Source organism: Betta splendens, chromosome 6, assembly GCF_900634795.4.
Source record: "Betta splendens chromosome 6, fBetSpl5.4, whole genome shotgun sequence".
Lineage (NCBI taxonomy): Eukaryota > Metazoa > Chordata > Actinopteri > Anabantiformes > Osphronemidae > Betta > Betta splendens.
Genome location: NC_040886.2, coordinates 14949162 through 14973799, shown reverse-complemented (window position 1 = coordinate 14973799; position 24638 = coordinate 14949162). Strand labels below are relative to the sequence as shown.

The window sequence follows — 24638 nt, the reverse complement described above, 5'->3', positions numbered from 1 at the left end:
CCTCTTATTCGTCGATGCCGCGCGGTTTCACTGTTGAATGGCTTCCCTGAATGTGCCAGGCTTCAGCGAGACTCATTTTCACAAGGGGCAATAGCGATAAGACATTCACACACTTGGCTCCCGCTGAAATCTGACTCTACAGTACGAACCAGCGTGCCTGAAGCGAGGCAATGAAGACACTGCTGGAACATTCACCTGCCTTGGCATTACAGTAAATATACCTTTCTTTTTGTAGGTACAGTGAGGCTCGAAGCCTCTGATACCACACGTCTCTTGGTACTAAACCAAGCGGTGTCATGAGCTTCCTCATACCCATGTCCTCACTCAGGCTGGCAGCCGTAAGACGTGAGATCTGGTCAGATGGGCTGAACGGGGGGCGACACCAGAGCTCCACCACAGAGCACGGTGTCGTGCCTCCATTTCACACAGTACAGACAGTAGTAACATGTCTAGGGTAAGAATGAGCCTGTCTCTCTACAGCTACAGGCCTTTTACCTTCTACTTCTAAACTTGAGCATCGTCTCATTGTTGATATTGTCCTTGACAAACCAATCAGGTCATTTGCATTAAAACAGCAGAATGATCGGTTTTCTTTCAAATCCGAATTGTTGGTCAAATGTATGGTCAGAAGCCTTGAATCAAAAACCAAACACTGTTACATCCTATTGATTTCTCCCAACACGTGTATTTGCTGCAGGCATCTTGTTACATACTGTATGAGTAGGTGCGTGTTTGCATGCAGAAAGATTTCCTGGATGTCAGCGAGCGCGTGACGCGTCAGCCTGGTTATGAATTCCCGTCGATGACTGCAGCTCATTTCCATATCACTCCTCCCGGTTCACTTTAGAAGCGGGATGGGAGGTTGAGGGCTCTCAGCGGGGGGTACTCGAAGGACGGAGATGGAAAACTAAGTGTGTAAATGTGTAACGCTCAGACGAATCTGAGAAGAACTGATCAAGGGAAATAGAAATATTGGCCCTCTGCAATAAGCGGTAATCTTTTATTACATCTTCACATTCAGCTTCCTGCTCCAGCGTGAGTCACCTTATCAGCGTGAGCAGAGTGTGTAAGGAAAATGCTAAACCTGAGGACACGTCACAGCTGATCGGTGTAGGATGTTTCACTGAATCACGTTGGTGTAAATCGGCCTCATCTTTAAATGCTTTGTTCACTACAGAGTATTAAATGGCAAATGGCAGCACTTCATACAGTGAACTCACTTTGCAGTCTGTGTCCATGTATAATAGCTCCCTGGGCCTCACAGCTGGCTCTGATGACACCCTCCAACGGCTTCATCGAGCAGAGGCCGGGTAATGGCAGTGTGAGCCACCATGATTGTCAGCCTCCATTACTATTCTCACCTCAGACGAGGGGGGAGGAGGGGAGACAGCAGGAAACAGGGAAGGGCTGCTTCGGAGGGACATTAACCTGCTCAGGTTAGGTCTGCTTTATAACACATAGATGAAACTTTGAGAAGATGGTTGGAGACGTACAACTACAATTATCATCATCAGTGCAGCTTTACACCGATGCCAACAAATGACAAGGTTATTAATTAGAGGGATAAAGTAGAGCTGGAAGGCAATTACTTCAGTTGATCTAGTTTCTTTTTCAGACTGGAAGCAGAGGAGATTGTCACAGCAAAGCTAATAAGCATATTTTCAATAAGTGTCAGACTCCAGTTTTAAAAGAAGAGATTTCTAAGGTCTGTTGATTTGTGAACCTCATTTGAAGCCTGCTTGGTGTCGGCTCATTGTAGATGTCAGCGCTGACACATCCGTGGGCTCATAAGTAATAATAAGCAGTATTCCACCTGGAATACACAGCTACAGGAGGAGGCTGCTTGAGCTTCCTCCTGCTAAGAGTGATTCAGTTATTACTTTGGCCTTTGCTTTTCCACGATGACTTTGTGTTTAATAGCTACGTTGAAGACATGCGAGATCAAACCGGGGGGTATTTGTTAATAAGTTCCCTTGATGTAATGTACACAAACAGCATCCACATTGCTTGGGCATCAATCAGAGCTTCATCCTGGTGTCGGCGGAACAGAAGCAGCAACACAAATCAAAGCTAGGCCGCGGAGCGACGCCCTCTATCTGCCCCCTCCCCTCCTCGCGACGCACGCATAAAGGGCATGGGCGGCATAAATTTGGTGCTAAATGGCCCACTGTCATGTAGAAGGTGAAGGAGCACGTCACATCGCAGGCACGAGCAGATGCCTGTGAAGGTCTAATGACGGTGACCGCGTCACCTCTGCCGGCGTCTCCGACGGCGAGCGCACAGACGGGGACGCGACGCCCACGCCGCCAAAACCTGGAGTCAGACTTCAAGCGGCGGTGATGGAAGCCAGATGTGGTGATGTCACGCATCCACGTGCGTTAATCCAATGAACGTTACTGTAGCTCAGCATTAAGACGCCAAAAAGGCAACGACACCAGCGCATCAGGCCTATTAGCGGGATTAGAGTGGGCAGCCGGGGTGGAGTGGGCCCAGCGTGTCAGGGTGGGTGTGGGAGGTGCAGAACGGACGCCGGGTGGCAACTCTTTAGCCCTGATTAGCGTAATGCACAGTGACAACAAAAAGAGGCTGTGAGCATTAATACATCGTCCATCATTGCTAACTGTGGACTGGACCGGGCCGCTTTCCTAATGGGAGCCAGACCCAGCGTCCAAACAGTCAGTTTAACGACAGGATCAGCTGTTTCACTGTGCGTTGGGGCGAAGATGGAATAAAGTGCTTTTTAATTCACAGCACTTTGTGAAAGACCCATCCCCCAAATACAGACGGAACTAAGGATGCAAACATCACCTTGAGCTTCATATAGTAATTGGTTGATCCTACATGTGTAATTATAATGATACAAAAACCTAATGACGTCACTGCTGCGTGACCAGCACCTGAACGTCCCACAGACACCACAGCATCCTGACATGAGCGGCTTTCTTCAGCGTATGACATCATCCAATACGAGTTTGTTCACAAAGAGCGGCTCGTGGAAAACAAACTGTTTAACCTTGGCGTGAATACATTTGCATCCATTACAGCGGGACCCCATATTGTGCGAGGAGGACAAAGAGGAAGACGGGCGCTTCCCGCCTCCTCCCAAGCGGAGGTAGGTCACACGAGTCTACGGAGGATAAGCAGATTCATTAACAGCTTCTGGCAGCACAGGAGACGGGATTAACAATCCCTTTATTCCGAGATGTAATTGAAAATATGGCCCGTGTCATTTTTCACTCAAATGTGATTGGATATGCTCCCGTCGCGTGGAGGCTAGCCGCAGTTAAGCCATAATTCGATTTGAAGCTACAGAACAGACGCCGCGTTAGATGAACGACGCCACTGCAGGAAACAGGACAAGTTTGAAACGTTAGATTAAATGTTAACTATGACTGCATGTGTTGGAGATCCAGTCACAGATAAATCTACAGTCTAATTAGAACAGAGCTGATATAAACAGGTCTCCCATATAGATGCGTGTGATGCTGCTGCTTTCATCATTTAGACTAGTTTAAGTTCATTCTCCAACTCTAACTCCACAGTACGACCACTACTGCATGTATCCTCATGTTTGTAGTTCACACAGCGTGTTCAGCCCCGGCGGAGACGTTTATATCACCTCTGCAGTAGCTGGAGCTTGGAGGAAATGATGCTTCTCACTCAGATGACCCGTCAGGGTACGAGACGCCCGTCCACACTTGTTAATGATGATGGACGACCGTCGCCCAACGTCTTATTACGACGGCGAGGAGCCAGAGTCCAACTTTAATCAGGGCGACATTCAGATGCAGCTACTCTCAGCTATCGCGCTAGCGATCAAAGGTCACGGCGAGGACATGTGAGACGTAACGTGTGACACCAACAGCCACATTGTATCATTAGACGAGAAAAGCGAGAGAAATCAATAGCGTCGCGCGTCACGGCGGTATTAAAATAGCCTGAAACGCCGACTGGCCTTTTAGGACGAGTCTGCAGGCTGAACAGGAGGATGCAGAAGAAGAATGTATGAGCATCTGCGTTGATTACTGTCAGTCCAACACGTAGTCTAACTAAGGGTGACAACTAGCACACACGCTGGTCACTTATTATGGAAGAGAGTCTGACGAAGCGAAGGTGTGAAACAGAGACAACTCCAACAATAAAGTCAAGTCCATGGTGCATTTATTAGGGTAAGTAGGAGGACAGAGCAGGTTGACTGTGAATTAATGTACATATAGGGCTTTGCCATGAATTACACACCATAAATAAACGACTTGCTCTGGAGTTAAAAATCAATGAGAGTCTAATATAAAAGGCGAAGGCCTGCAGGTAAAACCTTCATTGTGACTTATGACACTAATATAAATTTGCCACAAGTGACCATTCGCCGTAGAGGAGAGGTGGCAGAGACCTCTGTAATGACACATGGAGAAAATAATAACTCCATTACCGCCATTGTTATGATCGATATTTAATCCGCGGAGCAGAGGGGCCTTCAGGTCGGAGGAGATGAGTCGAGGCGTCTGGTTATCTCAGCCGGGGAGCCGTCTGATTGGCAGCTGCTGATGAGGCGGCGCCGCTCTCATCCGCGGAGGCTGCCGTCGAGCCTGGCACGACGCCGATGGGACGATAGCGGGGGAGAACTGGCCAAAGACGGGGAGGAGCCGAGGCAATATTCACCGGCCCATGAATCCATGCGACTTTATGTAAAAAAGGCCCCGCCGCCGTGGACGGAGCATCCATCACATCCACCTGGAGCCAGGGGGCGGTGGAAGGTCGCCACTGAGCGTGGCCTGGGCTGCTGGGGTGAACAGGCCTGATTGTGAGAGGTGATTCACTGCATCCTCCGCTCAGGGCTCATAAACACGGAGGCGCAGGATGGGCCGCGCGGCCCCTGTTTTATGTAGATTCTTTGCACCATTAGGTCCATTTGCTGACCTGCAGATCCGACGTGGCCGCAGCAATAAAACACCGCTTTGTGGTTTGTTAGTCAGCTACATGAGAGGATTAGTGAGAGGATTCTGCTCTGCACTGGGGCCAGAGCGGCAGCACGCCGAGGTCAGAGACACCTGCTCATTTTACGGCTACGGAGGCGATAAACAGGCTTTTTATTAGCACGCTTGCAGAAAACCATGGATCCTACCAGGGGGCAGATATCAAAGCCTCTCACTTCAGATATAAGCCAGAGCTAAGCTTTGGAAAAGCTGCAAGTGTGTGATGCTCAAAGAGGAGTCTCCAAGAGGATTTACTGCATCTTCTTCTGTGGCCTTCGTTTAGCACCATGCAGCAGAAAATATGAAATAATAGTTAAATGAGGTGAATCAGAAAGACGTCCTACTAAAGTGTGCTTTGACTAGTGACTAGATTCATGCATCAAACCAACATGAGACCAACATGACTGTGACCTCAGGGTCATGAGCTGAAAATAGTTCTTTATACGACCATTATGAAATTGCGCCACAAAGCCCAGCGCGGGTCCATAAAACAATGAAGGCAGAACAAAAGAAGCCTCCGTTTCTCAGCACAGACCTGATAAACGGCACGTCCCTTTCTCCACCCGCGGATGCAGCACGTCATTAACCATCTGACTCTTAGAAAACACCTCAGGGAATGTGAGAAAATCCACCAAGTTCCACTGGGAGTGTTGAACAATAGCAAAGAACAGGGCGTGTATAAATGGGCTTCATCTCTGGATAATTCATGCTTCAGATTCACCTTCCACTAAAACGACAACTGTGGTTCCTCGTCCTCACAGTGAATCATTCATAAAAACTGGAATTTCCCCAAGAAAGAGAGGCCGCGACAGGCAGAGCCGCTCCTTCACTTCATGCCCATCGTCAGATGAGGTGAGCGCCAGCGTAGGACCAGCACACAGCGATGCTCCCTCCTGCACACTGTAATTAACTGTCAGGGCTGATCTGGAGGGAAGGCCCGTGTCTCACTGTCAGGACCACTCATTAAGAACCTTAAAGGTGTCTGACGGCAACAAAGTCGAATCCGGCGCGGCAGCAACGGCGACGCGTGGAGACGCTGCCTCTGATTAGCTTCAATTAACTAAGCTCTGGAAGAGGTCCCTGTGTTTTCTCATGTTAATGCGCTCCCTGGGCTGATGGCAACAAAGAGCTCTATCCTCCCTCTCCTCTCGGCCGTCCATCAGTCGAGAGAGGAGGAAATCACAATCTGTGCGTCGGGGGAAATGAAGGCTTTGATGCCATCGGTAACATTTTATACGTCGTGGGTGATATCGCTTAATTACGCCGCCGCAGACGTCTGTCCGTGCGGCGCTGAGCTGCTATTATCACGCTGGACATCAATGAGGTAGGAAATTATTCATAATATTTCTGCACATCCTCCGTGTTTTTTCATTTCAACTATTGTGTTCGCCCTCGCCGGCCTCCACTCGTTCACCGCTCCCGTGTTCTATTAAAGCGCTTGTTTGTGATTTCACCGTCTTTGTCACCGAGTCGGAGTCCTCTTCACCGCGTGATGCCTCTTCCCACCTCAATCCCACTTTTCTCTGTGTGTTCAAGCAGCACAGCAATAAATGGCTTCCGTGTGTGTGTGTGTGTGTGTGTGTGTGTGTGTGTGTGTGTGTGTGTGTGTGTGTGTGTGTGTGTGTGAGTGACAACAAGGATCCGTCTCATCCCGTTTGCTTGATTGCAGGCTGCTGTGACGAGGCAGAGACAGGACGGCCCCCGTGACCCCACCCCTGAGACCACCTGCAGCCAATCAACCCTCTCATCAACCTCAGGGAGAGACAATCAGAGAGAGCAGCGCTACAGGTAAACAAGGAGAGGCACGGGAAGAGAGAGAGAGAGAGAGAGAGTAATTAAAAAAACGGGAGCTTATTGTGCAAATATGCATCTAACTGGGGGGTCAATTGGAAAAACGAAGGTGGAACAGCACAACGCGAGAGCGCCGCACGCGAGCAGATGGGCCCGTTAGAAATGAAAGCAGCTCGTTTGGAGTCGCTCGTCGCCCGGCGCCGCAGCCGAGGAGCAGCGGCTGGATATTGCCGAGCGGGTCTGCTCCGCCATGGCAACCCAGAGTAATCAAGTCCATATCTCCTCACCTCCCACCCACTCCTCCCACCGACGGCATCACACGCTGCCAGCTCCGCAGACAGGTCTCCTCCATGGCAACCCACCCTCCAACCTGCCCACTCACCAAAATGAGATTTAACATTACATTAATAGCGGACGGAGGAACCAATAGTTGGCATCTACAGACAATGAGCGCGTCCCCTTGGACGCGATGATTCTGTTACTTCACTGGAGGATTTTACAAAGACTGCAACTGTAATAATCAGTTTGTCTTATTGTTGCAGAAGCTTCTTTGGATTCTCAAACACAAAGGGCTGGTCTGCACCACTCACTACAGCGTGTGTCAAACATGCTTGAAGCCATTTGCTGTGAGAGGCGACCTCAGGACCGTCTGGCTACGGAGTGAATCTGGGCTTTAGTCTAATGATGGGAGCCTGTGTGTGGATTCTCCCTCTCTGTAGCATCCAAGTCCAAACTACTGCTGCAATAATATCTATTTACGGTTTTACTGTAACATCTTGTTACAGCATCTGGGCCAGAACACTTCCGATTGGTCAGTGACACCGATGCGGTTTCAAAATAAGAGCCAAATATTTGGATGAGCTCACATTCAAATGTTGACGTGTGGGTCTAACGTGCAGATTCACCAGCGTGTGGCTCAGTTCTCACATATCAACTCTGAATATGCGGATTTCTTCTCATCTCAAAGCATATTAACATATTACATATCGATGCTCCATGAAATTGAACAGCCTACAACCTTTTACAAACTGTTAACTCCTTTCAGATGCTTCCAGCGACTCCGGAGGACAAAGGAGACGCACTCTGCATCTCCTGTCACTTCACCCAACTGCATCTGCATGCGCGAACGAGCGAAAGACTGAAAAAATACAGTTTCAAGACGCACGGTGCAGTTTTATGGACCTTAATGCGACGGTACAAACGCTACACAAAACATATTGATTTCTGTCAATTAAAGCATCTTTACTTTTCAATGTCAATTCCAAACGCCTATTAAAACTATGTAATGCTGCTGTGTTCTCTCCAGAGGACGATGTGCTGGTTATTTGCAGTCTCTTACGTCTAATAACTCCTGGTGACAGTGTCTCTAGCACAGAGCTCCACTCCACAGTCATCCATAAGCGTAAAGGCCGGGCTGGTGGCGTTTTGACTGTAGACAGGAGTTATGTCTAAAGACAGCAAAACATAATAGGATCTCCTCCTAAATTACATCGGACGTTTTCTTGCACCATCCTGGAGAAACGATGTCAGGACTCGGGAGCGCCTCAAAAATGGGCAAAGGTGGAATGTTGTTGTCCTTTATTGTGGTTTTCTGTCGGGGACCGAGATGAAGAGGCGGCGGCAGAATCATCCCTTACATTGATTTTAAAGGACACGGAAAAGGAATGGCTTCCATCAGCGTTACTGAGGGCGAACAAAGACTTTCAGCTGCGCTGCCTCCGACCAGAGATGAATGTTTGACTGAGGGCTGTTCTCCGAGCCGCAGATCCTAATGATCTGCAGCCGCCGCCCTCCCATTCCTCTTGTGCTCCACGAGGCCCTGCGACTCCACGCTCCGGCCCATCGCTCAGACCGCAGCCTTATGTTGATCCACCGCTCCTCCGCTGCTCACGGCAAACAACACACACAAAACCCACCCAGGATCCAGGTAATGACGGCAGATTGGGACTGAGCGAGGCACCATCAACATGAATATTAAGCCAAAGAGGATTAATTATGTTTATCTTTTAATCCTCAGATGGAGCGCTGCCCCTAAAATAGCAGAAGCAAAGCTCCTGGGCTCCAGTGGAGCTTCTGTCAAACACTGTACAGTCAAATGAGCTGCTAATGTCATGGCTTCCGAGCTATGAACACCCTTTTCCTCCCTTCACTCTCTAAATGAGCATCAAGCCGCTGGTGCTGCGCTAACTAGCGGGTGGAGTGAACCTCCATTAGACCGGCAATTACTGCCACCCCCATTAAAGAGGAGGAGGAGGAAGAAGTGGTCCCGGCTCAGCCGCACAAATCAAAAGGAAATCCAAATATGAGCTTTAACGCTAACCTTTGGCCGCGGCGTCCTTATTAGCGCCGCGTGCTCACCCTCCCCGCCCTCCCTCGACACAACATCGCTGGAGCCGCCGACCAAACGATGGCGGCCATTAAAAACATATCCATCTCAATTAGGCAGCGCATTAAGGCGGTCCCACGTGAGGAGCCCTGCGCCGCTGCCTCTCCGTTCAGGCTCATGACAAAAACCCGGCGCAATGAGGTAATGATCCGCACACTCCACAGATGGGAAATGGGCCCGACTGCCTAATTATACAGAACCCCAACACCGCATCCATTGCACCTTCTATTAGTTTGCCTCCATGCACCTCCGCACGCAGAGCAGCGTCTGCATCCATCAGGTGCGGTTCACAGTCCAACTTTGTGCTCTGTTTGTATTAACAGCCACAGACTCAGTGGAACTTTCTGAGTCAAGGTTAACTCCAGCGCCCGGCTGCTCTCTGGCGACGCGTCCCCATTGATTTTGATTAGCCGCTGTCCTCCCCACTTGGCTACAGGGTAATGCTGGTAATGACAGTCCCTCAGATGTCTTCATGTCAGCGGCGGAGCCATCCGTCAGCCTGCAGTGCTGTGTGAAAGTGGCTGCGGTGCCACCTCCCTGTCTGATCTGATGGATGGAGCCTGTCCCTCCGCTGCCAAGCCTTTTTTCCTTTTATCTGCTGAGGAAAGCCAATCCCTCTAGATCCACCTATAATCAGCCCCCCCCCCCCCCCCCATCCCCGACAAGAGCTCAGACCCCACATCTCTTCATGCTTAATGTCAGATAAGAAATTGTTTGTGTAATATACAGCCCGTGTGCGGAGCCCTTCTGAGAAATTGCGGGTCTCCAACCAGGTTTACAGCCTTTTACCGCTATTTTGTCTTTGTTTGATAGATGGATTTTGATTTGATTGCCTATTTAACCTTGAGGGAGGCAGAAGAGCGGGAGTGGGCTCAAAGAAACGAGAAATAGACCTGCTACTGTTGTTGGATGTACTGGGTAAAAAATAGGAGCACAAACAGGCGGTGAAGCTCCTGCAAGATGGACTAAAAGCCTGTGGGACGAATAAAACCATGGAATAATGTCTATACACACACACACACACACACACTACAAACTAAACACACAGACATGTCTTCCAGCAAGGACTTAATCCACACATAATGTCAGTGTCAGTGGAATGTCAAGGGTAAGATCTGGCGTCAGAGCATGTGAAGTGTTAGTGGGAGGTGAGGTCTTCTTCTCAGACCAGGCTCATTTAAGCCGTGGACCTCCTCCGCCGCAGTTCACTGCCCCGCGTGTCAGCGGGAGCCCGTGTGTGACGCGCCGGGCTCCAATAAAACCTTAAGTGAGCAAAAATGTCTTTCATAAAATGTGTTGGTTCAACAGCTTCATCGTTCCGGCTGCAGCAAATGTCAAACACGAGAGTTTTACCGACTCTGTCAAAGTCTCTCGTAAAACGGCCAGTAAAACTTTATTTGGCCCATGAAATCGAGTATTTGGTGCGAGCGTAGTGGCTCTCAACCAGTGGGTGTTGATCTCCTAAATTAGGACAAAAACTCTGTCAGTGGAGACTTTTCCATTAAAGCTTTGCAGCTTTTGTCAAATATGATAATACAGCAAATGATGTGGTTTTCCCCTTTTCTGAGTCCTAGACCATAATCTCCTTGCCCTTCTGCAGATTACCAGCAGGAACCTTTAATTAGCTCTGCAACAGTTGAGACAGCTGTTAACCTGGACAATCTCAGCCAGCAGGCCTCACGACATGGAAAATAAAAGCGCACACTGGCGCAGCCAGGACAATAGATCACAAGAGGCATCAATAAATAATTACATTTAAATGTCTCCTAATGAGTGGAGTTTGCTGACTGGGCCGATGTTTATGGCCTTTGATGAAACTGCGCGCACAAAGCATCTATAATACAGAATGTCATAAAAGACTGGCCTGTTAATGGCTCTCAGCGCTCTGACTGCCATGATAACAGCATCCTCCATTACACTGACGCCGTGCTACGAGCTGATAGGCAAACACACCTAGAAAACGCACCGGCAACAGCTCCGCGTTCATTAGCTATGCTAATTATGCATCTGATGCTACGGGGAGCGAGCGGCCGGTTTTATTTAAAGTGGAAACGTTAAAAGGGTTCAGCTCCATCTTTACATGAGCACAGAGGAGGACGACGTGCAGTAGCTCGGTGCTAAAAGATCGTTCTGACGGTGAAGTGTTGCCTCTTCTCTCACACAAACATCTTATTTTTACCTGAGCCACAGCGAGACTGAAGAAGTTGGTTCTGCGCAAAGACAGATGTGAGCATCATGTTTATTTGGTTTGATCGAACCAGTAAATAACCACTTCTGAATGTATGTAGACACTAATGAGGTCAACCCAAGTGTGTGTGTGTGTGTGTGTGTGTGTGTGTGTGTGTGTGTGTGTGTGTGTGTGTGTGTGTGTGTGTGTGTTGTCTTCCTTAACCTTGACTTGACTGACAGATGTGGAGTCAAATAACTGGGGAAACGGAGGATGTTGAATCACGGCGTGTTCGACATGAAGGCCGTGGGTGAGACGCCTTTCATCTACATGGGTGCCTGCTTAATTATTCATCAACCATGTAAAGCAGAGTGTGTGTTGGTGTCTGGGGCACAATGATGAGCACGTCGAGACACATGAAGCAGGTGTAGCGGTGTCACAGCACAGCATGTGGCCCCACACACACACACACACCACTGACAGACAACTGCTACAAAACACAAGGGAGTGTTTCAATTTAATGGTGTCACGCAGGGAATGAGTTTGAGGAATGAGAAGACAATGGGCACACACACACACACACACACACACACACACACACACACACACACACACACACACACACACACACACACACACACACACACACACACACACACACACACACACACACACACACACACACCTGTAGAACAGCCTAAGTCACCAGTGATTGACCCGACACCAAGCTTCCTTTGTGCTCATTGTGGATATTTGCCACCATGAATGAACACGGTGGAGTTGACAAAGCTCCACTAGCTGGAGGTCAGACTGAATTTAGAGGTGAACCTTTAAAATCAGGAGACACAATAGAAATGCCAGGAATGGGATGAACTGATTTATTTACCTTTGCCTGTGAACAAATCCAGTAATGACTGTAATCCAGTCTAACCTGTGTGAAACCACTTGGATCATTATGGACTGGGAGTAAACCTACGAAATAAAGATAAATAAATAAATAAATAAATAAATAAATAAATAAATAAATAAATAAAGAGTCCTCCGTCGCCGGCCGTCTTTGCTGCTCATCGCGCTCGTTCATTCGCCACAGAAGACGACGCCTCCAGCAGCCGCGGGCTCTGAGCCGGAACCTCCAGAAAGGAGATTAAAGGAAATAAGAGATAATAACTTGGCTCACATCTGAGGCTCGACGGGCCCAATGTGAGCCGGACGCGAGCTCTCACCGCTCATCACACTTACACATCAAAAGCAGGGACACGACTCAGGACGCCGCTAATTCCGCCGCGGACCGTCGGGCTGAAAGACGCGCGGCCGGATGACGTTTGATGTTGATGCTTCACCTCCGGCCGCTCGGATGCGGGTGTGGGGTGCAGGTTCGCCTGGTTAGGAAACAGAAGGTTACTTACCCCCCCCCCCCCGCACGGACACGTATGAAGAATGGCCGTGGACGGGGCCCGACAGCCGCCATCCATCAGCGCGGCGACGGCGGCGAGGCTCCCGCTCCATCGCCCCCCACTCCCACTCGGAGCGTGTGAATGAAGATGGTCAGATTTGGGCGGCGATAACAGCGAGCGGAGTGGCCTTTGGCCCCGGGCAGATCAATCAGTGAGCCCCTTCTGATCATTACACCCCCCCCCTCCTGCACGGACACCAGCTCAAAGTATATCAAGCAGCAAATCCATGGGGCCCTTAGGAGAGCATTGCAGCTCACAAACAAGTGCTCCTCGCAGACTAAACAGACCCATAAAATCCCCATAGAAGAGCCAATTATGCCAGGAACCTGACATCTCCCCGTCGTAAAAGCTACAGGAGGCCGTAACTATCGGACAGAGCGTGAAATACAGCCCGTTGTTATCGCCGCCCATTTGAGGCGATTAAAAGCCACCCTGGAGGACTGAGGGGGGTGAGGGGGGCATCCTGAGCGCCCCTCCTCACCCCATGGCACCGCTCCTGGGGGGGGGCTCCCAGTGCCCAGCAGCGCTGTGTGCCAACGGCAGATTTACCGCCCGGCGTCCGCAGCTAATGCACCCACATTCTCCTGCTTGACCCCCGATAGAAGCCTGCTTCATTATCATCATCAGCACTGGCATCGGAGACGGAGCAGCTTGTATTATTCATGGGATCACCCACATTTCCTCGTCCAAACGCCAGATACATTATGCAGAGAGCAAGCGCAGATCTGATTTATGGCCTTTTGTTGTGTACAAACACACACACGCTGGGAAGATGGAAATACTGTATTTGAAATAACGCAGCTTCATAATGAATAAAAAGACGAGCAGGCGAGCCAGGAATGAAAATGCAGCTGCCTCAAAGGCCCAGATGACTGCAGACAAAGGGAATGGCAAATTATACAATCGCTCAATAGCAGTGAACTTTGATTCTCCGCCGACATCCTCTGCTCCCACAGACCTGCTGGATTCCACGCAGCACGAACACACACTGTCGCCGCCTTTACAGTACGTGCGTCACCAGCGTTTATCAGCTAGAGCCAATTAAACAGCCCTAAAAACAATAAGGAGCAAAGCTGCAGAGCACAACAGGGTCCAACTAGTCACTGTGATTAGCCACAGTGCGGCTGACATCGATTCCAGCCTCCCTCCGCTGGGCTTCATCTAGAAAAGGAACCACTGGGCAAGTAAACAAAAAGAAACACGCAGAAAATACTTCAAACCATTGTTTCTCACTTTCTCTTTCCAGCACTTGCACAAACGCAGCAATTAGATGTATTCATTCCAAATCTCCCTCTCGCCACACACACACACACACACACACCTCAAATCACTCATCAGTAATCTGCGGGAGCTCGAGACTCTGATAGTCCAAGACTATTGATTTCAAAGAGCAGCAGCACTCAACGGTCATTTGCAGTGATGAGGGAAGACAGTCGCAGCCAAAGCACCCCTGGCCTTCATTAGGAGCCTGAGCGGAGGAAGCCGGCTCGTGAGGGCCTGTTGAAGCCTAATGAACAACTGGCGCGGGCTAATGGGGAAAACAGGCAGGTTTGTCGTGGTCGTCCCAGTGGGGCAGTCTCTGGTTAAACAACTAGAAATCACATCCACCGCGGCTTCTATCAATAACCCAAACTATAGCTTGTGCAAACTTCCTCCCGACAGCTCGATGCTGTTCTTCTGCAGAGCGGAGCATCAAAGGCCGCCGGCGCCGTCTCTGTATGGGCGCTTCCATACGTGTGTGATCCATTTCATACGAAGGCGCACAACAGAGGCGGAGCGCATAGCTTAGATGAGTCACACCGAGGAGCGAGCGAGAGGGGGAGAGAGAGAGAGGGGAGCAGCACATCGCCACAAAGCCTTTCAAGTGTTCGCTGTGTTGTCCTGAACACAGGAAACCAGGAGCAAAGACACATCTGTATGGAAACATCTGCAAAAAGCCTGTTTGTGCTTAGACTACACTACATATAGGAATATGTGATATATTTAATGCGTCTATATGCAACTTTAACTATTCAACTCAGATCCTTTGTAGATTAATTTCTTTAATTACAAGCACCATCATAAGGACATTGTGTTGAGTGTTGGCTTTAAATGCCATTTATGTTTAAGTAGAAACAACATCTTCACGCAGCTGTCAGATGTGCAGCCAAACATCTGAGCACATTCTCCTCATGCAATCGACTCCTCTCCGTCCTAATTAACTTAATACGTATAAATAAACAACTCTGCCAACATCTGTAACAGGATGCGACCGAGTCTGAGGCACGCGTGTGCTTCCTGCCATCTACTGGTCACATGCTGCCATTACATGTCATGTGACTCATGTTAGAAGGAGCGCGCACACACACACACCTATTTAATATCATCCTTTAAGTTCTGGGTGATACAAAATATCAAATCCATCACAGTGTCTGTCACTAAGTCGTTCTAAGCGACCGGGCCTCAATCAGTGTAACGAGGAGCATTTGAGCGGTGATGTCGCTCGCAGAGCTTTTCTCTGTCTCTGTTGTTCAAAGACTTGTTTTCCAGCATCCAATGATGAACCGAGTCCTTGAGTCGAAAGACAAGGGAGATAGAATATTAATAAGGCAGCGTTTTGCTGGAGATGGAGAATGAGGAGCGGTGACCATTATTTTGGCTGCTCAGCGAGGGAAACTCTCTGGGTTCTGGTACAAAGGCAACAATTTGGGAAAAGAACAATAAAATGGCACCAGCTGCAGACGGTTCTGTTCAGCCGGAGATTCAACATGGCGATTAACTGGCTACACGGCGCTGGAAGGAGCCCTGACGGCCCAGAGATAAGCTGGGTTCACACGCGTTCTTTTAATTTGAAACGAGGGCAACTCCCCGAGTATCAGATTCCCTTATCTTCCGTGCATGACGTCGAAGCCACGCCTCAAAGATCAGATCTTGAAGTGAAACCACGCGCGGCCAGCGTAGGTAACTGTGACGGCTGCAGCTGATCTGCCCGTTCGTGTTCCTCCTGATTCGCTCTCTTGGGCCAGAACTCAAGGCGGTGGCTTCATTCCGGTCCCGTGTCCTGGCAGACGCACAGCAGGGTGCCAGTGTTTGCTAGCGCACCTGGCGCATCACACCGCTCATCACCCTCCTCAGCACAGGTGCTGCGATGATGCTGCAAAGGGTCAAAGGTCACTTCGTCTCTGGTGAAGGTTCCCAGGCACAATACGTCCAGAAAAAACCTGCGGTGGGAGCTTCATCATCTGATTAAACGTATGATCCCACGATACAGACTTCTTTGACTCAGTCTCACTGTGGAAGGTCTGACCACAACCTTACAGTACATCATCACACTCATTACAAGCTGTATGGAGAGTCCCGATGATGGAGTGGCCGCCGCCGCTGTGTGTGTGTGTGTGTGTGTGTGTGTGCGCGCGCACACACATGCAGCTGGCCGTGTGCATGTCTACATTATGCTGACTCAAGGCTCTCGGGCTAATCTCCCAGTAACAGCTGGAGGCTCAGCCACATGTTTATCAGATAGAACTCACTGGGCCCACGCGAGTTCAAAAGGCAGCAGGTCACTGACTAACCCAAAGTGATGGCGCAGATGGGAACAGAGGGGGCGACTGGACTTCAACCCGACCGCACGTATTTAGGTGGTGATTCAACTTCACAACAAGTCCCTTTCTCAGCGCTGAGGCAGAACGTTTGTTTGAACGATGGTGGAGGCGGAACGTGAGTCAGGAGCGTCTACATGAACGCGTCGGACGTGAAGGGAACGACCTGGAAAGTTCATCAGCTTCCTCCGACCCCTCTTAGACGCCATCTCTGTTCCAGATGTTGAACCTCGTCACTGAGGGGGGAACGGAGCTGAACCGCGCGGCCGTCGGCTTCCTGCGTTACACCTGAGAGCAGATTCAGCCACAAGTCGGTGGATCAACAGCTGCTGCCTCAAATGTCCACAGGTCAAACACGGGCAACAGCTGATAATGAGCAACGCATCATCTGCCGAACATCTGAGGAGCTCAGCTCGTAAACGTCAGCATCCACTGCTCTGGATGTTTTGATGCTTTTGAGCAGCTTCCAAACGAAAACAGCCGCCTTATTTTTCATTAGACGCATCTAATTAGGTGCACGTTTCATCAGCGGCGTGTGAAACAGAGCCGGGTCCGGGCGCTTCGCGGTCCCGCCAACATCCACTCACATGTTGAAAAGGGCCCTTTGAGCCGGTCAGGACCGGAGCGCTGCTCTTTAGCAGCACGGTGGTCCTCAGTGGAACACTTTCCCTATTCACACGTGCCGCCTGCAACAACAGAGCGGCACCGCTAAAGTAAACACGCCGCTGAAATATCCCAATCTCAACATCTGCCTCGTTACCAGCACGGGCACGGGCCGGGCCGAGCAAACACCTACGAGAGCGCTGCGAAGCGTTCAAACAGGGAGACGCTCAGAGATAAGACGCTAAAGCGCTGCTAAAGACGCACCAGATAATTATGGGCTTATCTGAAATGAGGTTTATTTTACCAGAGGAGTCCAAGCAGACCGGCGGTGTGTGTGTGTGTGTGTGTGTGTGTGTGTGTGTGTGTGTGTGTGGCGCTGCAGAGGAAACAGGAAACGGAGCGCAGGGCGGTCCCGCTGACAGGCGGAGGATAAACAGCCGGGGTGTAAATTCTGTGTAATGACGTCCTAAACGGAGCAGAACCGGCGCAGGAAACACCTCCGTGGGGCTCCGCGTGCCCGGGGGCCCGGCTGATCCAGGAGCAGCTCCCGCCCTCGAGCAGACGGCAGCTTTAAACAAATGACTTTACGGCGTTTTCCGTCAACGCCACCGCTCTTTCCCACTTTCTGTGGGTGCTTTAGGAACTGGAGCACAGAGACTGTGAAGCTGTCTAGACGTGCAGTAAAAGACTCATGACCGTTGGACATCTGCCTTTGTTTGCAGCACTGCACAGAACCACCCCCCCCCCGTGCTCAGGTAGTTCAACTTTTCATTTTTCACTTGTTGACGCTTAAACGTCTGCGCTCGTCATCGAATCAACCGACATAAAAGCAGAGAGCTCATAAATCTCCGCCGTCTCTGTTCCTGAGGAACATTTTCTTGTCGTCTGTCATTTTGGAAGCAAACAGTCCGTCGTGCTTTCATCCCCCGACACGCAGCGATGAGACCGATACTCTGTAGTCTGAACTCTCAGAAACTAACTGGTTGCTGCAAGGTCTCGTCTTTGTCCTTTGGGACAATGAGGATGAAGGAATGTTTTTTCTCCCCTTTTCGCAACAGTGACTAATCCCGGTTCCTCCATTATCCCCCGTCATCTTAGCAGAACCGTCTGACTCCGCCGAGCGCATTCACTGTCAGTGAGCACTCAATCAGATGCATCTAGATCAGGTGGATGTGCCCAGTCACAGCAGGGGGGGGGGGGGGGGGGGGGGTCAGCTGTGTCCTCAACCACGCTCAAGGAGCTGAAGCAACACGATTCTGCACCAGCTCCAGAGGCCCAGCAGGAGCAGAGGACCTGGTCCATCACTGTCTGGAGTCAGGGAACAGTCCTACAAATAGCATCATGAACATTTTAGCGCAGAATGGAGACGTTGGACGGGTGTAGACGGCAGTCGGTGTCTTATCAAAAGGGCAATTACGCCCGTTTCCAACCACACAAAGCAGCGTCTTTGGCTGCTGCTCGCATGTTTTGCTCCTCTATTGTCCGCGCCGACCCTAAACACGTCGCTTCTCCAACAAAGTGGATTTCCACTTCACTGTAAAAGTTTGAAGTGCACCGCGTCCGTCTCCGCCGGCGGAAAATCCATTTGGAGAGCGAGGGGCGACGACACGCGGCGAGAAAACTATTAGAGACGGGTTTTTAGACGAGGACAGAAAATAAAGAGCTGAAAATAGACGTGGCGCTGCTGCCCGGTGCTGGCGGAGAGAGAGAGAGAGAGAGAGATTTTCCACATTAATCAAAAGTGAGCGTCTCTCTCTCTCTCAGCGTGCTGCAGGCAATTAGAGCCGTGCTTTATGTGGCCATTACCACCATTAAACCCGTCCACCCTCGGCTGCAGCACAAACAGCGCTCCGTCCAGAGCAGCAAACTTCGAGGCTACTGCACCTTTAAGATGATTAAAACTAGGCCTATTATTAGATTTGGCTCCAATAAATGATTCCCGGAGACAAAGGCTCAGACACCGTGAGTTCAGCCCATTCATTACACACCGACACGGAGGCTGTAAACCATTGCAGGCGGCGTCAGGCCCGAGGTGTCGGTTTAATCCACAGAGACAACGGAACACGGCACGTCCGCATCCCGCTTTGTTCAGAGGCCTCGTCCACACTGATGAGACCGTGAATCTTCATGACCGCTGCGAGTTCTGACTTTGAACTTTCCAAACAATCATCGGATGAGCGGACACCCAAAGACAACAAAGCCCGCTTCAAACGGCTCAGCTGGGCTCCCGTGGCCCGGACTTATGGCGGGCCCCAAGGGTCACTAGAACGGCGTTTTAAAAACGCCGTTCTTTTGACCCTCTTGGCTTGCCATACGGACTGGCCCTGCTCCGTGGCCACGCTCGACCCAAACTCAATATTTACAGTGAGGCAGCAGGTGAAACTGGAGTCAGGTTCTGGAGGGTTCTCACAACGTTCGCACCAGGCCCAAACACTGACACGCAGAACGTCGCTGTGTCTGCGGGTCTCGGGGAGGCACCGCACGGTTGCGGGCTCTCGGTGACGCACTGTACCTCTGCTCCGACCCGCTCCTGCGCGTCTCCCTCCGCACGTGTCGCTCCGTCCGCTATTCGGCTCCGCGCGCTCTCCGCCGTCCTCGCGTCGCCCTAGAGCACACGCACACGTGCGTGGGTGGGTGGGTTTGGTTCGTTAACAGCCGTTAATCGCGCCCGTCGCCCTCGCGCTCACCTGGCAGTAGCCCACGACCTGCTCCGCGAGGCCGCCGACGCGCAGCACGTACTGGTGCAGCCTGCGCTGGTGCCTCAGCGCCGCGAGCCGAGCCTCGTTCTGCAGGGACGACACCTTCGTCAGGAGCGACTGCTCCCTCCGGTTCCACCGCAGCCTGGACATGCGGAGGTCATGCTCCAAAGTGGCGCTTCTCTCCTCCAGCGCGTCGCTGAGCGCACGCAGCGCGTCCACGCAGCGGTGCCCCCGAGCGCCGGCGTCCTCGGCGGAGAGCGGGAGTCCGCATCCTCTGCGGCAGACCGGCTGCGTCTGCGCCTCCATCGCGCCCCGGGTCGAGACGTGGACCGGATCTGGGTCCCGGCGAGCGGTCGGACAGCGGCAGGAAAGTTCCGTGCGCGCCGCAAATAGTTTTGGCCGCGGGAGCGCGGAAAAAGTTTGAGGAGCCTCGCGCGAGTCCCGCTGCGCTCCGCGCTTCCCGCACGTGTGACGTGACGTCGCTGTGGGCAGAGAGCAGGCGGCTTCACCTGACTCACTCCACGCGTCACGGCGCAGAGGCGACGCGGTAACTTGCTCCTCAGACCAGCCGCGTCGTTTGTGATCAGTTCAACGGGCGCAGTTTGATTAATGGAGTGCAGGTGTGTTGGTTTCTGAGAGGTTGCGTTATAAAACCTCACCAGCAGAGGTCGCTCGTTTTCTGGCGCTTATGTTAGTTTGACCATTGTGGCCCTTTTATAAACCGTATAACCACATTAAATGTATAAATCTGCTTTTTTTCCTCAAGGTTCCTCAGTAATGACACAACACAGTCACTGCCTATTGAAACCCTTGCTGTAACACAACATGTGGTGTGGCCCGTTTCACTGACAGCGTGACATACTGCAGGAATGAGCGGCGGCGTCACATGTGAGGGCTCCCAGCGACGCAGTCTGGCTCCAGGTCCCGGTCTGTGTGCAGCACGTGAAAGTGTGTTTGTGTCTGAGGTGTCAGGGAACAGGTGGGGTCTCACAAAGGCAACGACACACACACACACACACACACACACACACACACACACGGCGTCAATCACTGCAGATGAAATAATACAATAACTGCAGGTGTGTGTTGGGGAGAGTGCTACACAACCACCTGTGATCACTTATCACACAGGCCAAAGTCTGGACTGATGGGACAAATCTGGAAAAACATCACGGTAGGAAATTCACGTTCCTTTTGTTCCCTCCATGATCCGATCTCATTGAACGACCTGAAACCGAGAGGAGGCTTGAAGAATCGCATTCATTTGTTTTCGACTTGATCCACGAAGAGAAGTGAAGTGAGATCAGGCCACTTTTCATCTGCCGGACACCTGATAGGAGGCGGCAGCTGTTTCTGCCTGAAAAGCAGCCTGGTCTGTAACAGCACAGATCCAAACGCCGCCACCGGTTCAGTGTCAGCATGAAATAGAAACGGAATGAAAGTAACTCATTAAATTAGCGACTCTCTGGAACCGGTCTGACGTTACGGATCCGAGGCGGCGCCGACCGTAGGGGCTCCAGTACTTCATCACATCTGAGAGCGCAGCGGCTCCTGAGGCCCCGGCGACCTGATCCTCAGCGGAGAATCCGTCCCGGTCTCAACCTCGGACACATTTGCTTTGTGTTCTGTGAAGTGTTCAAAGTGAAACTGTGACAGTGGCTGGTGAATTAATGCACCAGAGCAGCTGCAGCTGCTGTAGATGTCATCTGTGGTGTGTTTATACTGTAGTCCATAACACTGAGATGTACTGTATATGTACAGTACATATATAAAGTACTTTATATATGTACTGTATATATACAGTACACATATAAAGTACTTTAAACCAGCAGCTGAGTACATGAAATCAGATTAAAGAAGCAGAGCGAGTCAGTAGTCAACTACATCTTTATTGTTCCTTGTTCAGTCAATGAAAGGTTCCAGTTTCCTCCCTCACATGTGCTGTTCTCAACCAGCGAAGCACCGAACTGTACAAACAGCCGAACACGCCGCCGCCGCCTCTAGAACCCCACACACCAGGACCTGATGTGAACTGACCGGTTTAATGGAGCTCAGCAGCTACTGTACACGTGACTGCCGTGGACCGACGCTGTTCGGTCGTAAAGGGGTGTCACTCGGTCGTGGAATGTATTTTACCGCACGCGAAGCCGATCCGTCGCAAAGAAACGCACCACTTTGGTCTCCGACGTCATGCGTGTTAGGATGGAGAGCCGCCGCTTCGTCAGCAATGTCAGCGTTCAAGGCGTTCGTGCATTTGGCAACTCTTTTTATGACTTGTTGCATGAAGGGAAACTGGGAAAAGCACTTTGTGGTGGATGTTGATTTAGTCACAATGTAGAAGCCTGGTCAGAAATCAAAACTGCTTTTCATTCCGCACTCCAAATAAATGTTAAAGTGTCTAATCGGAGGTGGGTGAAGCCACATATATAAGAGTCAAAAACAATAGTTGATAATGTTTATATATTTCTGATCATTGGATAATCGATCTAAACCGTGCAGTGGAACATCGTGAGCTCTTTGTGGGCTCTCACCGCTGACGTGGAGGGTTTTTCTTTTCTGCGGATACTGAAAAGTGAATTAAACTGTAGCAGCTTGCTGCAGCGAAGCAAGTTGTCTCATTGGAAAAGAAAGCAGCCACTTTGTCAGACACTCGAAGCCATAAACGAGAGGAGTGAAATGAAAATGTACACAAAATAAAAGCCAGCGTTCTACACAAAGCTCCAGCTGGTTCCTCCGTGGTCAAAACAAAAGAGGGCGAACGTGGAGCGGTTTCCAGCCTCGGTTCCAACAGTGACCCAGATTCTACGGCGAAGCCTTGGTCGCCGCACAGACGCACACATACTGTATAACATTTAGAGTCTCACACGCACACGTTCGATGCAGCGGTTGAACTGCACGTCCGACAGGTCGCTCTGTCCTTCGCTTTACATTCAGCTTTGCACACACGAATTATTGTAGCTAAACATGGAACGTAGATGGATTTGGAAGTCAGCATAGATTGCAAGTCAGACCAATCACTTCTCTTCAGAGAGCATCCATAGTATATTAGATAGCAAAACGATATCTGTTATTGAATATATTATTTCAGCATGACATAAATGGCTCTTTTCTCTATGATGCTTGTTAATAAAATCATGTATAAGAGGTTAAGATTCGCTTTGACGGTATCTCTGTAACAGAGGGTTTCTTCATTTAGAAAAGAAAATTACACTGAACTGCAGGTAAAGAATGACATAAAGACAATTTCATAAACTCATACACTTCTCCTTCACAGCTACTCGTTCACCTTCAGCTATGGAATGTCCTGCGGGATAGATTTTACCAAGTGAAGCCGACGCTTCTGATCGGAAAAGTCGGCTCCATGATGTAAAAAGACAAAACATCCAACTCATGCAAAGTGAAACATTTGCACCTTGGTTATGATCCATTACACAAGTTTCAACAAGTCACTGTGAATGACAAGTGCAGACATTTATATAAGGCATATTTAAACAGCTGACATATCTCCTTTGACACTCCTTCAAAGAGGCTTTTGTGGATAAATAAAGGATGTCTTCGTCCATTTCCAATTTTTCCATTTATGTGTCTTTTTCCACAAACATATTCCAGAGGGTGGGAGTTGGAATATAACGTCCAGGGTTACGGGGTCGAACCAAAACATCGTGGAAAGAGTCCTAAAGTCCGCATAGGCTTCAACCACAACAGAGTCCTCCGCTCGGGAAGTGAAGATGGTGCTACATTCAGAGGCTGAGGCAGAGGAGGGCCACCAGGAGCAGGGAGAGGAGGCCGAGAGACCGGGCGGCCATGACACCCCCACCTGAGAGACACACACGCACACACGTCAGTGTCTTCTCCCACTGACTCGCACATTTGTTGGCGATTTGGGGGCAAATGACACTGCTTGAGTGTCCAGCTCCTGCCGTCAACCTAAAAGAGCGTGTTTGGCGTGTGAAGTGTGATATTATGTACCATCTGTGTGGAGGTCGCCCTAAATAGCCCCTCCATTTGTCAGTGCCCCGCATTTGAAATCCCCCTTGGCTTAAATTCCCGGGTTTAAGGAATCAAGCTGTCATTTGGGGTCTGGACTGAATGATAAGGGATGAGGAAAACCACAGGGGGGGTTTCCTTTACTCATCAAGATCAATTACAGAGGCTTAAGTCCTCCTCCATTCAGTCAGCTACCTGTCAGTCTATCAGCCAGTGAGAGGATCCAGTCAGTGGGCTATGAAGGCTTTAGTCACGGACCATAAGGTTTCCCATCTTAGCTTCCCAATCTATGAAACCGAAGTGACAGCTGTGCTCTGGCCCATGGGAACCCTGTGGCTGTGACAAATGATAACCCAGCGCCAACTCTGGACCTGCTATAATCTCCCTAACAAATGGTGGGACTGGAAGGAACGGCCACAGTGCGTCACCTCATGACCACAGTTTGGATTTTCTTACTTAAAAATAACCATTAAAGATTATTCTCATATATTTTTATCATAGATTATCGTCCTCTCACATCAATGTGGAGCGTTTTGCGATTTTGCTTTGAGTGATGTGAGTGTTTCGTCTGGTACCTGTGATGTTGATCCGCGTCACAGCGCCGTCTCCTCCCTCCGTGTGCGCCCGAACCTCCACCACGTAGTTCCCCTCCTCGGGCAGGGGAACCTCTATGTGCCTGTGGCTGGTTATGTACACGGGGCCTGTGGAGTGGCCCTGCTGCCTGCACAGCACCTGCGTATGGACACGAACCAACATAACCAGAACTGTAGTGTTGCATCAGAGGCATCAGTGCTGCCAACGCTGGGATTTCACTCACCTTGTAGCCATTTATCGATGCTTCATTAGCCAGTGGTTCCACGTTTTCCCAGGCAAGATTTATAGACTTGCCCTTTAACTTTTGCCGTATTATTCTGGGGGCTTGGCTTGGAGCTGGTCAAAGGAAATACATGATTACTACTGTGCTTTCTAATGAGATGGTTTACACTAAGCTGCTATGAAG

General features: G+C 50.3%; 2 protein-coding genes across 4 annotated transcripts in view; both read right to left on the bottom strand.

The window, feature by feature from the left end:
• Positions 1-12350: 12350 nt before the first annotated feature.
• LOC129604257 (uncharacterized) lies at positions 12351-20264 on the bottom strand (the record flags this gene model as incomplete). The annotated part of the gene is made up of 4 exons (XM_055509838.1): positions 19640-20264; positions 19465-19557; positions 12557-12696; positions 12351-12447 (listed from the first exon to the last, which is right to left on the bottom strand). Coding segments are annotated over exons 1-4 (648 nt in total), but the record flags the coding sequence as incomplete, so codon positions are not given.
• A 1256-nt stretch (positions 20265-21520) lies between these two features.
• The window catches only part of LOC114857087 (contactin-1a-like), a 48085-nt gene continuing 44967 nt past the window's right edge, over positions 21521-24638 (bottom strand). For all 3 annotated transcript variants that reach the window (XM_029153221.3, XM_055510023.1, XM_029153222.3), the window contains 3 exons: positions 24456-24568; positions 24214-24370; positions 21521-23468 (listed from right to left, as the gene is read on the bottom strand). In XM_029153221.3, the coding sequence (XP_029009054.1) occupies positions 23392-23468; positions 24214-24370; positions 24456-24568 (347 nt within the window). In that variant the 3' untranslated portion in view covers positions 21521-23391. The remainder of the gene's footprint in view (positions 23469-24213; positions 24371-24455; positions 24569-24638) is intronic.